Raw genomic sequence first — 14117 nt, 5'->3', positions numbered from 1 at the left:
GATGGCTGCCCCCATGTGGACACAAGATGGCCTGCAGGGTGTAGAGCAGTTGTGGGCAATCAGGCCAGCAAGGGAGGGCAGTTAGGGGTGACCAGGCCAGCATGGGAAGGCAGTTAGGGGCAAACAAACTGGCAAAGGAGGGAAGTTGGGGGTGACCAGGCCTGCAGGGGAGGGCAGTTGGGGAGGACCAGTCCAGCAGGGGAGGGTAGTTGGGGGCAACAGGGCCAGCAGGGGGGGCAGTTAGGGGTGACTGGGCTGGCAGGGGAGGGCAGTTAGGGGCAACCAGGCTGGCAAGGGAGGGCAGTTAGGGGTAAACAGGCTGGCAGGAGAGAGCAGTTAGGGGTGACCAGCCCAACAGGGCAGGGCAGTTTGGGTCAATTGAGCCATCAGGGGAGCAGTTAGGCGTTGATCAGGCTGGCAGGGAGTGGTTAGGGAGTGATCAGGCTGCCATGTAGAAGCAGTTAGGGGCAATCAGGCAGGCAGGCAGGTGAGCAGTTGGGAGCCAGCAGTCCTGGATATTGAGAGGAATGTCGGACTGCCTGTTTATTTTGTTCATTAGGCAGATCGGGCCTAAATGGGCAGTCAGACATCCCGCGAGAGGTCCCAGATTGGAGAGGGTGCAGGCTGGGCTGAGGGACACACACACTCTTGTGCACGAATTTCGTGCACCAGGCCTCTAGTATATAGATAAGTTTGAAGATGTCATTGGTTAAAGTAATCCATCTATTTTCAACTCAACAGTGTCTGAGAAATACTTATCTAATGTATTCTCCGAAAAAGGGTTTATAGGTGAGCGTTATGATTAATTTCATTGGTATTTTATGCATCTTTATAGACTACCACCAACCTTATTTTTTTAATCAAATATTTTCTAAAATTTTAGTAGCTTCACTAAATCTCAGAATAGTGCAGAGAGAATTATATAAGCATTTTTTATAAATAAATATATTTTTCATAAATAAATATTATATATATATTATTAAATTCAAGAAAGAACTTTTTCTTCCCATTTGTTTTCAGGAGTGATTAGCACTACATTATTTTTTTTCTGCTTTTCTCTACTTAAATGTTTTATAACATAATAATGACACCTCACTAGGTACATCATTTATGGTTTTAATCCGAATTTTAAGTAGCCAAATGATAGTAGGCCATGGTACCATGATAGGCACAATATCACAAAATGATCTTATATTTATGATTTGCAAGGGTCTTAATATTTTTATACAGACTGGTCAAAATTAGTGCATATGATTGCAGGCAGTGTGCCTATTGAAGGTCAGTGTCAACACTAGGATCCTTAAATCTAAGATGGTAACATTTTGCAATGACTTATAACTTTGGATTATTTACTACATCAATTACTAGAAATAAGTTCATGCCAAAAGGTCAAGAAAGCATTGTATCATGAGCAGCAGAGTAATTAACAATGTGAACTGTATATACCTCCTTGGGTAAATGAGAAGCCGCTCAGTTGTTTGCATGATGGATTGGAAACATCATCTACGTGACTGCTGTATCACAAGGCAGGGAAGTAGCTTAGTTGGGATCATGCTGAAGATATTTTTTACAAGTGAAACAAGTGACCTGTATGTTTTCCAAGGGTAAATCCTCACCTCATCTCACCAAAGAAGAATGAACATTTTGATTGCCTTTACAGCACGTTTAAATTCTGAATATTTCTTCTCTGGAATGGCATTCACAAGTAATAACAAGAAAATGCAATTTAATTCACTCAGTTGAAAAACTATAAATTTGAAAACTCATCTAGCAAAGAATGATCTGGTTTACTTTCACTTGTTTCCAGAAAGGACAATTTTGGCTTCAATAGCATTCTTATAATAATAGAGTTAAATGCTAAATTTTGGATATGACTTTCTTTGCTTTCAAACCTTATGTTATGCTGATATTATCTAATTTTACTTTTTCAATTAATATTAACAATGTAAATGAAGGTATGCAAATAGAAATCAATAAACTGCTATGGCACCTAAAACTAGGTAAGATGAAGTTGGAATGCCAGGCCTCTGTACATATCTGATTACTTTTTAAAAGTATAACATTATTTTGCAAATATTCTATCTTTATTTATAAGTACCTACATTTATGGATAGCTATCTTTCATTATTAAACTAAACAAAAAATGTATCTTCTGAATTATTTGCTGCCTAATGCATTATAAAATACAAGACCTGCTAAGAGTTTATACTTGAATTAAAGAGTAATGAATTACAAAATAAAATTTTCATAATTAGATATTTAATATTTCAATTTGTGTTTTTTTAAACTGAATTCAAAATTGCTAGCCATATATATATTTGTATCATTTACTTTCTCAAAACAAAATTTGGTAACACTTAAGAGAATTTAATCATATTTCTGGTAGGTGATTTGTTTTAAAGCTGGCTTGCTTCACTTAGTAAGATGATGTGCCTGACACAGGAGTTCATGACCCCATTGTGTATTACTATATGTATATTACTCAGTAGCATGACCTGTCTGACACAGGAGTTCATGACCCTGCTGTGTATTACATATGTATATTACTCAGTAGGATGACCTGTCTGACATAGGAGTTCATAACCCTGCTGTACATCACCATATGTGTATCACTGAGTAGGATGACCTGCCTGACAGAGCAGTCTTTGACCCTGCTGTACATCACCACATGCACATCACTCCAAAAGTAATGTAAAACGTACTCACTCTCTCTCCTTCAGGCCCCAGCTGTCCTGCTTCCCCAGGAGAACCGATGAAACCCTTAAAGTAAAAAAAAAATCTATATTATTTCATTTAGACATTCACCTTGTAATTCCAAATAGAGATCCTTGAATTTCTTCACAGCAATGTGAAATTATACAGCTTAACACTATGAATGTTTCCCTTACCTTATTGCTTTACTTCCAGAAGTTATAGATCAAGCTTTTCATTAAAGAGAAAAAGTAGGGAACATAACTTAAGACATGGTAGCTAATAAAAATCAATAAGACCAAATCCACTAGCCAGTGTGGGTGAGTGGTTGAGCTTTGACCTATGAACCAGGAGGTTATGGGTTTGATTCCCGATTAGGGCACATGCCCAGGTTTCGGGCTCAGGCTGTGGGAATTGATCCCCAGCAGGGGGTATGCAGGAGGCAGCTGATCAATGATTCTCTGTCATCATTAATGTTTCTCTCTCTCTCTCCCTCTCCCTTTCTCTCTGAAATCAATAAAAATATATTTTAAAAAACACACAACACAACCAAATCCTTTTCTTCATTGAATTTTATAGAGGGCAGAAAATACATGTATATATTCAATTAAAATTTAAGCAAGATGGAGGTATCAAGAGACTATAACAAGTACAAAAAAAGAAGCACAGGGGAGGACGAGATTCATTGTAAAGTGGCAGGAGGTTGGGGTACTTAAAGAAGGTTTCAAAGGAGACTGGCACTGGAGATAGGCCCACAGAGTAGGTAAAATCTTGATAAGCAGAGGCTGGAGAAGGAACACTCCAACCAGAATAATTATAGTGAACAGGGATATAATAGAGAGAGATCAGGGAGTGTTTTTAAATGATAACTGACAGAATTTCATGTGCAAGATGCTTTGAATAAGGGCCAAGACCCATTGTGCCCTCAGGACGATTCCAATGGTCTGAGAAACAAGGAGGACATAGAAATAATTATGCGAGGTACTTTATCCTAACATACTTTAGTCATATCTCACCTGTGGCAAATAACTTGTTTCACCAATTTAATAGACAAAATGTATAGTAGTTAAGAGACCATATTAAGGAGAACCTTACATTTTAGGCTAAGAATTTTAGTCTATATTTTAGACTGGGAGCAACTGACTTTGGGGAATTATGGTAATCCCCTGATTTCAAGTTGTTTTTTCAAAATATTAATCTGTTGACAAGATACAGAATACTTTTAAGACAGGAAACACTGACGGTAGGAAAATCTGTTAGAAGGCTCTTTCAACAGTCAAATTTGAAGGAATATTAGTCTGGTTCACTGATTCACAAAACATTATTTTAGTGCCCATTGTGTGTGAGGAACAAGGATTATAAAGGTGAATAAGAGAATCAGTGCCCTCAAGAAGTTCAGAGTTTACTAGGAACAAGGGTCAAACAAATAAATAATTGTAATATCATTTGAGAATTATTTTGTGAGTATGTGATACGTGATATGATAAATGTAATATGCAATGGGAACTTTGGAGGCAGAATGACCAACTTGGTCTAGAGCAGCGGTTCTCAACCTGTGGGTCGCGACCCCTTTGGCGGTCGAAGGACCCTTTCACAGGGGTCACCTAGACCATCCTGCATGTCAGATATTTACATTACGATTCATAACAGTAGCAACATTACAGTTATGAAGTAGCAATGAAAATAATTTTATGGTTGGGTCACAACATGAGGAATTGTATTAAAAGGGCCAGAAGGTTGAGAACCACTGGTCTAGAGGAAAGATTCAGCTTTACAGAGAAGGAAACATTTTGGCTGAGTCTTTAAGACATTCCAGATAGGACTAGTAATATACCATCAATCATTCAATCAATCAATAGGAATGAAATGATATTGCATTTTCATCAAACTGCAAATAGTTCTATGTGGTTGGCAGGCAAGAAGTGGAGTTAAAAAGAGTAAGGATGGAAGTTTGGAATTTACTGTGGGCCATTTAAAAAAATAGGCATAGTCTTTATATAATCAAATTTGCAGCTTATAAAATTCACTAGGATTATAGTGTATCAACAGGTCTTTGTATATGTCTCTATAGACAACAAACAGGAAAGGTGAGTTTGGTAGAAAGGATGAGTTTTGTTAGTCATTTGAGTCTGTGGTGATGAGAGGCATTCAAATCAAATTATCTTGGCAGGGAATTGAAATGTATAACTCATAGAAAGCTCATGGAGAGATATATTATTTGAAGGCCAGGTGGGTCAGAAGCCTTAAGGATAGACTAGAGCTCTGAGAAGAAAACAAGCAAAAAATAATCACTGAACCAGAGAGAAACACTGAAATGGAGATGGGAGAAGAAGAACCATTTTATAAATACAGAGAAAAGCCAAGGTATAAAAAAATTGAAGGAGAGATAAAAGGGGCCATTTTCACTAAATTCTAAATAAAGGCTACTTATTTGAATCAGAGAATGGGTGACTTTCCAGAGTAAATTCTTCCATAATAATATATATTAAGAAAGGATTCAGGTTTTTTATTCACAAAAGTCAAAAGGCAGAAGAAACACAAATGTTCAACAGATGACTAGATAAAGAAAATGTGGCATATTCATACAATGAAATATTATTCAGCCTTAAAAAGGAAATTCTGACATATGCTACAACTTGAATTAACCTTGAAGACAATCATGCTAAATGAAATAAACCAATCACAAAAGGACAGATAATGTATGATTACATGTAAATGAAGTACATTGAATAGTCAAATGCATACACAGAGTAGAATGGTTGCCAGGGTCTTGGTGAGAGAGAAAATGAGGAGTTATTGTTTAATGGGTTTGGAGTTTCAGTTCGGGAGGATGAAAAAGTTCTGGAGATGAACGGTGGTGATGGCTGCACAACAATTTGAATGGACTTAATACCTCCTGCTATGAACTGAATGTTTGTGTCCCCTCAATGTTCATATGTTGAAGCCTAATCCCCAATATCGTGGTATTTGAAGGTGGGGACTTTGGAAGGTAATTAGGTCATAAAGGATAGAACCTCATGAATGGGATTAGTACCCTTATAAGAAAATATTTGAGAGAGATGATTAGTCTCTTGGCCATGTGAACAGAAAGTGAGAAGGTGGCTGTCTACAAGACATGAGGTGGGCCCTTACCAGACCCCAGCACCTTGATCTTAAGCTTCCCAGACTGCAAAACTGTGAGATATAAGTCTTTATTGTTTAAGCCATCTAGTCTGGGGTATTTTTATTATAGTAGCATGAACTAAGACACCACTAAACTATACATTTAAAGTTGGTTAATATGGCAAATTTGATGTTATACAAGGGTGGTGAAAGTAGGTTTACAGTTGTGAGTACACAAAACAAAGTTTATTAATTATTATGTTATTTTCCATATGAATATCTGTAAACCTACTATTGCCCACCCCTGTATATATTCTCTCACACTTAAAAAAGTAAATGTCTCTGGAATCATTTCCAAGTAGCCTGGAGGGATTTATCCTGAATGTGAAAGCCACTTAGCTGTTGCCATAGTAAGAGGAACACTTCCGTTTGACAAGGAAAAACACCTTTAAAATTCTCTATGCTCTACGGATTACATGAACTAGCAAAAAATAAAATAAAAGAGAAAGAATTCGTTTCTTGCTACTTAACTTTAACAAGTGAAACACCCTTATAAGAAATTTGTTTCCGTGAAAGCCAAGCATCTGCAGTGGTTCTCAACCTTCCTAATGCAGTTCCTCATGTTGTGGTGACCCCCAACCATAAAATTATTTTCGTTGCTACTTCATAACTGTAATTTTGCTACTGTTATGAATCGTAATGTAAATATCTGATATGCAGGATGTATTTTCATTGTTATAAATTGAACATAATTAAAGCATAGTGATTAATCACAAAAACAATATGTAATTATATATGTGTTTTCTGATGGTCTTAGGCAACCCCTGTGAAAGGGTCGTTCGACCCCCAAAGGGGTCGCAACCCACAGGTTGAGAACCGCTGATCTAGAGGACGAGGAAGGTTTCTTTTAAAATGAAGCATCTGAAATTATTTCTAATTCTAAACATTTAGGATTATGATGACAAGCTGCATGTATGTTCAGAATCATTAGCTACAGATGGTTTCAAGTTTAAAAACAACTAACTTTTGTCTTAATATATACAACTGGAGTTTTGCTTATAAATAAAAGAAAGAGACACCCTAACTGGTGTACACATATTGGCAAACTAATCATTGAGAACTCGGAAGCTGAAAAGTCAGCTCTCTACTCGACATAGCCCGTTTAGGGTACAAGCACAATATTTTACATTAAAGACTTTAAAGGGAACAGTGCTGTGAATAACTACATAGTAATTTCATAAAAGTTTCTTGATAAATGTTATGCTGATTCTAACAGAATTGTAAAATGTCAGGAACACTCACCAAAGAAATCATACAGGCATTTGTAGTCATTCTCAAAATAACACTACTAAGCTAGAGTTTAGTAGGTAATGAAACAAATAACAAAAAATAACAACAACACATAAGTTTTTGCTTTTGGGGCTGAAGGTTGTATATCCAGTTGGAGGCTATTTTGGTCACCATCAGGGTAACTAAGACATCAGGAGTGGCCCTACACACGTCTCCTTTCATGAGGCAGCCAGCATGCTATACTCAAAGGAAGGCCAAATGAGGGTTACAAATGATGGTCTGCTTTAAACACTTACATTTAAAAAGAAATCATCTTAACAATTAATGTAATCAAATAACAGTACCAGTCCAAAGATCATTTATCATGACTTATAAAAATATTAATTTAAAGTGGATTACATGTGGCATAATCCAGTAATAGGACACAAATTAAATAAAAAATATTCCCTTTAACTTAGTGTGATTTTGTTATTTCAGTCTTTTTAGCTATATTTGGTCTTAATGTCAAAAATCTACATTTGAAGGCGAGGAAGGGTGGGTGGGTCGGAAGCGATCAACCAAAGAACTTGTATGCATAGATATATGCATAACCCATGGACACAGACAATGGGGCGGGGGCAGGCTGGAAGCAGTCAGAGGGAGAAAAAAGGGGACGTATGTAATACTTTCAACAATAAAGATTTTTTAAAATCTACATTTGAGACCATTTGTGAATGTGACACCTAGACAAATGACTCTCCTGATTCCTCCCACTCTCCCAAAAGAACATTTTAAAAATTACTCAATCAGAAAATATTATATTTGTATTCTTTTTTAAAAAAATCCTTTTATGAAGCTGGCCATCCAAACCTAAAAGTACAACTTAAAAATGGTTACAACGTAGACAATAATTCTAAATACTAAAGGGCGGGGGTGGGGGGGGGAGAGAAGCAACAACAAAAGGATGTATAATGCAATACAAAAATGACATGAAGAAGAACTTAAAAGAGTTATAGGAATCACTGAAGCAAGATGAGAAAATGCAGTTAGAGAAAAGCACATAGTGCCAGATAACATGTCTTGGAGTTATTAGCTCATGCACAGAAGAAACTCCCAAGTTCAATAATTCTATATAATGAAGAGCTAATATGCAAATGGTCGTCATGCTCTCACACCCTCAAGCCATCATGCCATAACGGCTCAGACATTCAACACTAGGGAGAGAGGAATGGGAACCAGCCAGGCTGCGGCCCAGGAGAGGGACAAGCCGCCTGCCCCATAGTTAGAGAGGAATGGGAACCACTGGCTGCGGCCCAGGAGAGGGACAAGCCGCCTGCCCCACGGTCCCAGGTGCCGGGCACCAGAGGCTGGGGCTGCGGCCCAGGAGAGGGACAAGCCACCTGCCCTGTGGTCCCAGGCACCAGTGGCTGTGCCTGCACCTCTGGCCTGGGAGAGGGACAAGCTGCCCACCCCGTGGTCCCAGGTGCCTGTGGCTGTGGCCCAGGCAAAGCCACCTGCCCACGGTACCCTGTGGCTGTGGCCAGCCCAGGTGAAGCTGGCCCGGGTTCTGGGTGCCTGCAGCCAGGCAGAGGGAGGGAAGACTGGGTCCTGGGTGCCTGTGACTGGCTGGAGGAGGGAATCCTGGGTCCAGGATGTGGGGCGAGGCAGAGGCGGTTAGGGGCGATCAGGCCAGCAGGGAAGCAGTTAGGGGCAATCAGGCCAGTAGGGGAGCAGTTAGGGACAATTAGGCAGTAGGGGAGCAGTTAGGGGCAATTAGGCAGGCAGGCAGAGGTGGTTAGGGGTGATCAGGCAGGCAGGCAGGAGAGCAGTTAGGAGCCAGCGGTCCAGGATTGCGAGAGGAAGTCAGACATCCCCTGAGGGGTCCCAGATTGGAGAGGGTACAGGCCAGGCTGAGGGACCCTGTCCCATGCATGAATTTCATGCACTGGGCCTCTAGTAATATAATAATCTGCTTAGAAAATGCATATTATGTGCTAGGTAATGTGCTTTAAGAATATTAAGCTCAGGTAGTTTTTGTAAATACCTGAAAGGTAAGTTTCATTATAAGCATTTAATAACATTTTAAAAAAATGAAACAGAAGGGGTGAATGATATCTAAAGTCACAAATCCAGGGAATGAGAAGTTAAGGGGAAAAGACAAACAAAGAAAGCAGACCTAACTCCAAAGCCCATGTTCTTAAACTCTAATCTCTTCTTGTTTCCTGAATTCAAGCCAACATGTGCTTTTAGTATAGCTTCCAATAAAAAAATGCATGACTTTTCCCCAATATATTTTCACTTAATGCAAAGGTAGAGATAGCGCAGGATATGCAGAAAGAGTAGCTAAGGTGAGAAGATTTTGGTTCTAGTTCTGGCCAGCTATGACTTTGCCAAATCACATAAATTCTTTAGCTTACTATTTTCTAAATTATAAAATGGAGATAATATACCTGTTCTCCTACTTTATATAATTGATAGCAAAATAAAAGAAGAAAATACATATGAAAGTATTTAAGAATTTTAAAAGTTCAAATACTTCATGCATTTATTTCAAAAAAAGTATTTTAAATAATATAAGCAACAGATATAGATTCTGGAAAACAACTGACTATAAAATGGAGAATTTCTAAAATAAAATTTTAGTATACTTTTACTAATATTTCCTAGAACCAACTTGGTGTTCATTTATAGTATATTACATAACACATGACAGTAATTCTTTTTACTCCCTTAATGATTAAAAGTGGCTAATAACTCCTTTAATGGTTTGGAAGAGCAGTGATATGTTCTTTATATGATAAGTTTATTTCCTTCTTTGTAGATATTTCTCTACTCCAGATAGTTTTATGTCATATTATCTCAGCCTTAAACTAATATGAGTTTTTTTGCCTCTTGATTTTTCATGATTTCTTAGCTCTATATATGCTACATATAAATAATAATACAACTGTTTATAGAGCATATTCTAACAAACCAGGTATTTTTTTAGGAGCTATCAAAATAATGTAAATGAGGTAAGAGTTATCAACAAATGATATAAAACCTACTACTATAAGACTACTTTCTGTGGCCTTAACAGAAAAAAAAATATCTATTGAACAAGTATAATTCTTTTCAGGCTAAACTTGCATTACATTCAAAGTTCCTAAAAAATAGGTGAAAATGATAAGTATTTTATATATTTCATTCTACTATTATGCATGCATACTTAACAAAAAGATGAAAATAGTAACTTACTCGTACACCTTTAGGACCTAGATTACCTTCTGGGCCAGCTAGACCCTAGTGTGAATAAAAGACATCATCATCAGACTGAAGTACTTTTTAGAGTTGTTTATAAACAGATTAATAAGAAGGACATATAAAGAGGTGTCATTTTCACAATTATGAAACTCTGTATGCTTAATGCGACTATATATGTTCAAGGAATTTTATAATTTCAGAACCAAAAGAGGCACTGTATATAATCTATATAAAAATATATTTTAGGTATCTAAATAAAGTATGTTAACACATCAGATACAAAAATAAATATTTTTTCATTAAATTATTCTCATTGGAAAACTATGTTCTTTTAAAACACTTGTAATTAACTTATCTAAAATATATTCCTATAATTTAAAAAAATAAATAAATATTTAACTTCAATGTCCATATATTTGAGTATTTCCAGTTTATTTTATATTTTTCATATAACATAAATCATCACTTGGTGGTAAGACTCTAATATGCAATATCTTCCATGTACTTTTAAAGACCAAAAAAATGAAATTTTGTTGATTATTTTTGGCAGTTTTATTTCTCTCATTCTTGATAATAAAAAAGCTATGATAAGTGTATGATTAATGAATGAATAATTAATTTTAAGAGTCAGTAATCAATTCATAAAAACCTAGGAAAGAAAATGTGTTCCACTATTAGTCTACATGAAGTAACGAAGTAAGAAATTAGAGGGAAATAAATAGAAAATGATTAGACTGCATTTTAAAACAGTATACAGAGATTAAATTTAGTTCAGATAAAAGTATTTGGTAGTGGCATATATAGCACTGCCAACATTATCCCAAGCTTTCATAACTGTGTTATTTAAAAATGATGTTTATTATACAGAGTCTTAACTCTTACTATTACTTCATTTTCATCAGTGGCAGTATTGCAAAATCAGCAGCTGGGCTATTTTAAGATCTTATTAGACCCTTGAGCATTTTAATTTTGAAAGTATATCACATCAAACAGCTTTGAAACCCCACTCCCATTTTAACAATACTTTCTGTAGTTAAATTTTTGATGGATTTTTACAGTTTTGATTTTGAAATTATTTTGCTCTGAGTAATTCATTATTTAAAAAAATAAACCAATTATCATTTGAACATTAATTCTCAAAATCAGAACATACAATATGTTAATAAAGACAAACAAGAAAGGAGAAGTATAAATATAGTTACCTCACCTGCCTGCCAGGGTAACCAGGTGAACCAATGTTACCAGTGAATCCTGGAATTCCCTGAAATGAAAAATAACGTACAACAAAGTCAAAGGAAGCCCAAGGGAACAAACGTGATGCATTCATAATACCCAAATTTGGAAAGAAATTTTTCCTTATAAAAATGCTGATTGAAATCACGTATTTGAAATAAAAATGAGCCCAAATTGCTAAATAAAACTGTTAGATTAGGGACCGAAATGAGACATTGTACATTAATAATAATAAGTGAAGGGTGGAAAAATCCAGTACTACATAAATAAAGAAGACATTTATTATAGAGAAAGAGTTGGTACAGTTCTTAATAACCACTATCTTTTTAAATTGAATTCCTTCTTGTCTCAGTCATAGGCAATAAAATCGAAGACATCTCTCGTAGCAATACTTTTGGGTTCACATAGAACCCAGATATATCTCCTTGGGCAAGAGAAACAAAGGAAAAAATAAACAAATGGGACTATATCTAACTAAAAAGCTTTTGCCCAGCAGAAGAAACTATCAACAAAATGAAAAGGGAACTCATCTTAACTCTCTGAGCATAAGCCCCACAAGACTAAATAAGTGTGAATTTCAACACCAACCTTTTCAACTTTCCTAATGTCAACATATTCTTGTTTTTACTTTCTTTCACTTATACATCATTCATTCATTCATTCATCAGTTTATTTAGAGTTTATGGCTACCAAATAATTCTTGAAACAAGGAAATGCCAGAAGAATGCGTGTTGAGTTGCCTTTACCTCATATGATGATAGCAAGAGTAAAATTCAGATTCCTTATTTATCATGTAAAAGTCATTTATTGCTTGTTGTTTGCAAAAGAGCCTTTGCCCATTTGCCCTGAAATAGAAGTTACCTCTATTTTTAGTATAGAAACACTATAAAACTCCGGAAGCTCAAAAACTCTAGAGAAAGAAAAGACCAAAGAAAACACAAAGAATAGAAAATCACAGTTGAAAGGTTTGCCCTCCCATTCTATTAGACATGTAGGCTTCCAATATATCTTTCTTTCAATTTCTCTAAGAATCCATTTCTCAATTTTATTCTGTCTCATTTTACTTCCTCCTCTCTCCCTTCCTTTCCTTGCTCCAACAATTACGATTTACCAAGCACTTTTTTATGTGCAATCACCATACCAAGTACTTTAGAGATACTATTTCCATTCTACAATGAAAAAACTAGCATACAGGGAAGCTGTGAAACTTACCCAAGATGCCACAGTAAGTAGCAGAACCTGAATGTGAACCCAGATACAAGTTTTGGTATGTGTATAAACCCACACACATAAATACATGCATATATACATACAGATTATGTATGTATAGGACATTTGTGCACTGGAGGGGGGGGGGGTCCCTCAGCCCGGCCTGCGCCCTGTCGCAGTCTGGGACCCCTTACTCCTTACAGCCCGCCTGCAGTGGAGGCGGGAGAGGCTCCCGCCACCGCCGCTGTACTCACCAGCCATGAGTTCGGCTTCTGGCTGAGTGGTACTCTCCTTGTGGGAGCGCACTGACCACCAGGGGGTAGCTCCTGTGTTGAGCATCTGCCCCCTGGTGGTCAGTGTGCGTCATAGCAACCGGTCATTCCACTATTCAGTCAATTTGCATATTAGGGTTTTATTATATAGGATATGTATATATATATATATATATATATATATATATATATATATACACATGACAACGAACAATTTAACAGAATATGAATAAACAGTGGTCTTCTGACAATTATAGAATAAAATTATTGTCTACAAGTGAAAAGATTATATCCTATGTATTTTAGAAACCATATTTATGTACTAGATATTATCTTATCAATATTACATATAATACATGGTATTTTATTTCTATAACATTCATTGAGTACCTATCATATGCCAGGAACTATATATTTCAAGTAATATATATATATTTACCTAATCTGCTCAAACCCTATAAGGATAAATACTATTATCCCTATTTTACAGATGAAAAAAATAAGACATAAAGTGTTTCTCACCAATGGGAAGTCATTCAGCTAGTAAGTAAAAAGTTAGGATTTAAATCAGTAAATATAATTCCAAAGACCACCATTCAAGGGTGTCTTTCTAGTATAGGTTTGAAGTGCAAATAACTTCCAATAGTACTATAAGGAAAGCCCTCTAATTAAGAGATTTGTTCCAGTCTATTTACAACTGCTTGTTTATGCCCCATATAAAACCTCATATTTAGGTATGCCAATAGAAATGAGTAAAACAAATTAAAAATGCTGTTTTTATTCTGTAGGTCACTATCTGACTAATGCCAACTTCCCCCCATCTCTTTCATTCCTTTCCTAGACTAATCAGGTTAACTGACCCCAGTTAAAAGCAATCTGCTATAAGACATAAGTGAAATCTGATTTTGAATGGATTTTCATAGAATGTGTTAAAGTTACATGCAGAGAGCTAACACATTCCAGCTGTACAGAGAAATTAAAAAAAAAAAAAGAACTCCACTCAATGGCTAAGTTCCTCTGTACGGGAATAGCAGCAAATAAAGTAAACAAGTAAGCCTTCAACTTGGTCTTACATGGCACAAATACATGCTAAGTCAA

General features: G+C 36.3%; 1 protein-coding gene across 1 annotated transcript in view; it reads right to left on the bottom strand.

Annotated features, from left to right (window-relative positions):
- Window positions 1–14117, bottom strand: part of COL24A1 (collagen type XXIV alpha 1 chain) — a 281993-nt gene that overhangs the window by 224174 nt on the left and 43702 nt on the right. Inside the window, exons 9-11 of the mRNA XM_023758248.1 lie at window positions 11513–11566; window positions 10300–10344; window positions 2707–2760 (exon numbers count right to left, since the gene is read on the bottom strand). Coding sequence (XP_023614016.1) covers window positions 2707–2760; window positions 10300–10344; window positions 11513–11566 — 153 coding nt within the window. The remainder of the gene's footprint in view (window positions 1–2706; window positions 2761–10299; window positions 10345–11512; window positions 11567–14117) is intronic.

Source organism: Myotis lucifugus, unplaced genomic scaffold (assembly GCF_000147115.1).
Source record: "Myotis lucifugus unplaced genomic scaffold, Myoluc2.0 scaffold_126, whole genome shotgun sequence".
NCBI lineage: Eukaryota > Metazoa > Chordata > Mammalia > Chiroptera > Vespertilionidae > Myotis > Myotis lucifugus.
The sequence above is the reverse complement of the archived record's forward strand: the minus strand, read 5'-3'. Positions and strand labels throughout refer to the sequence as shown.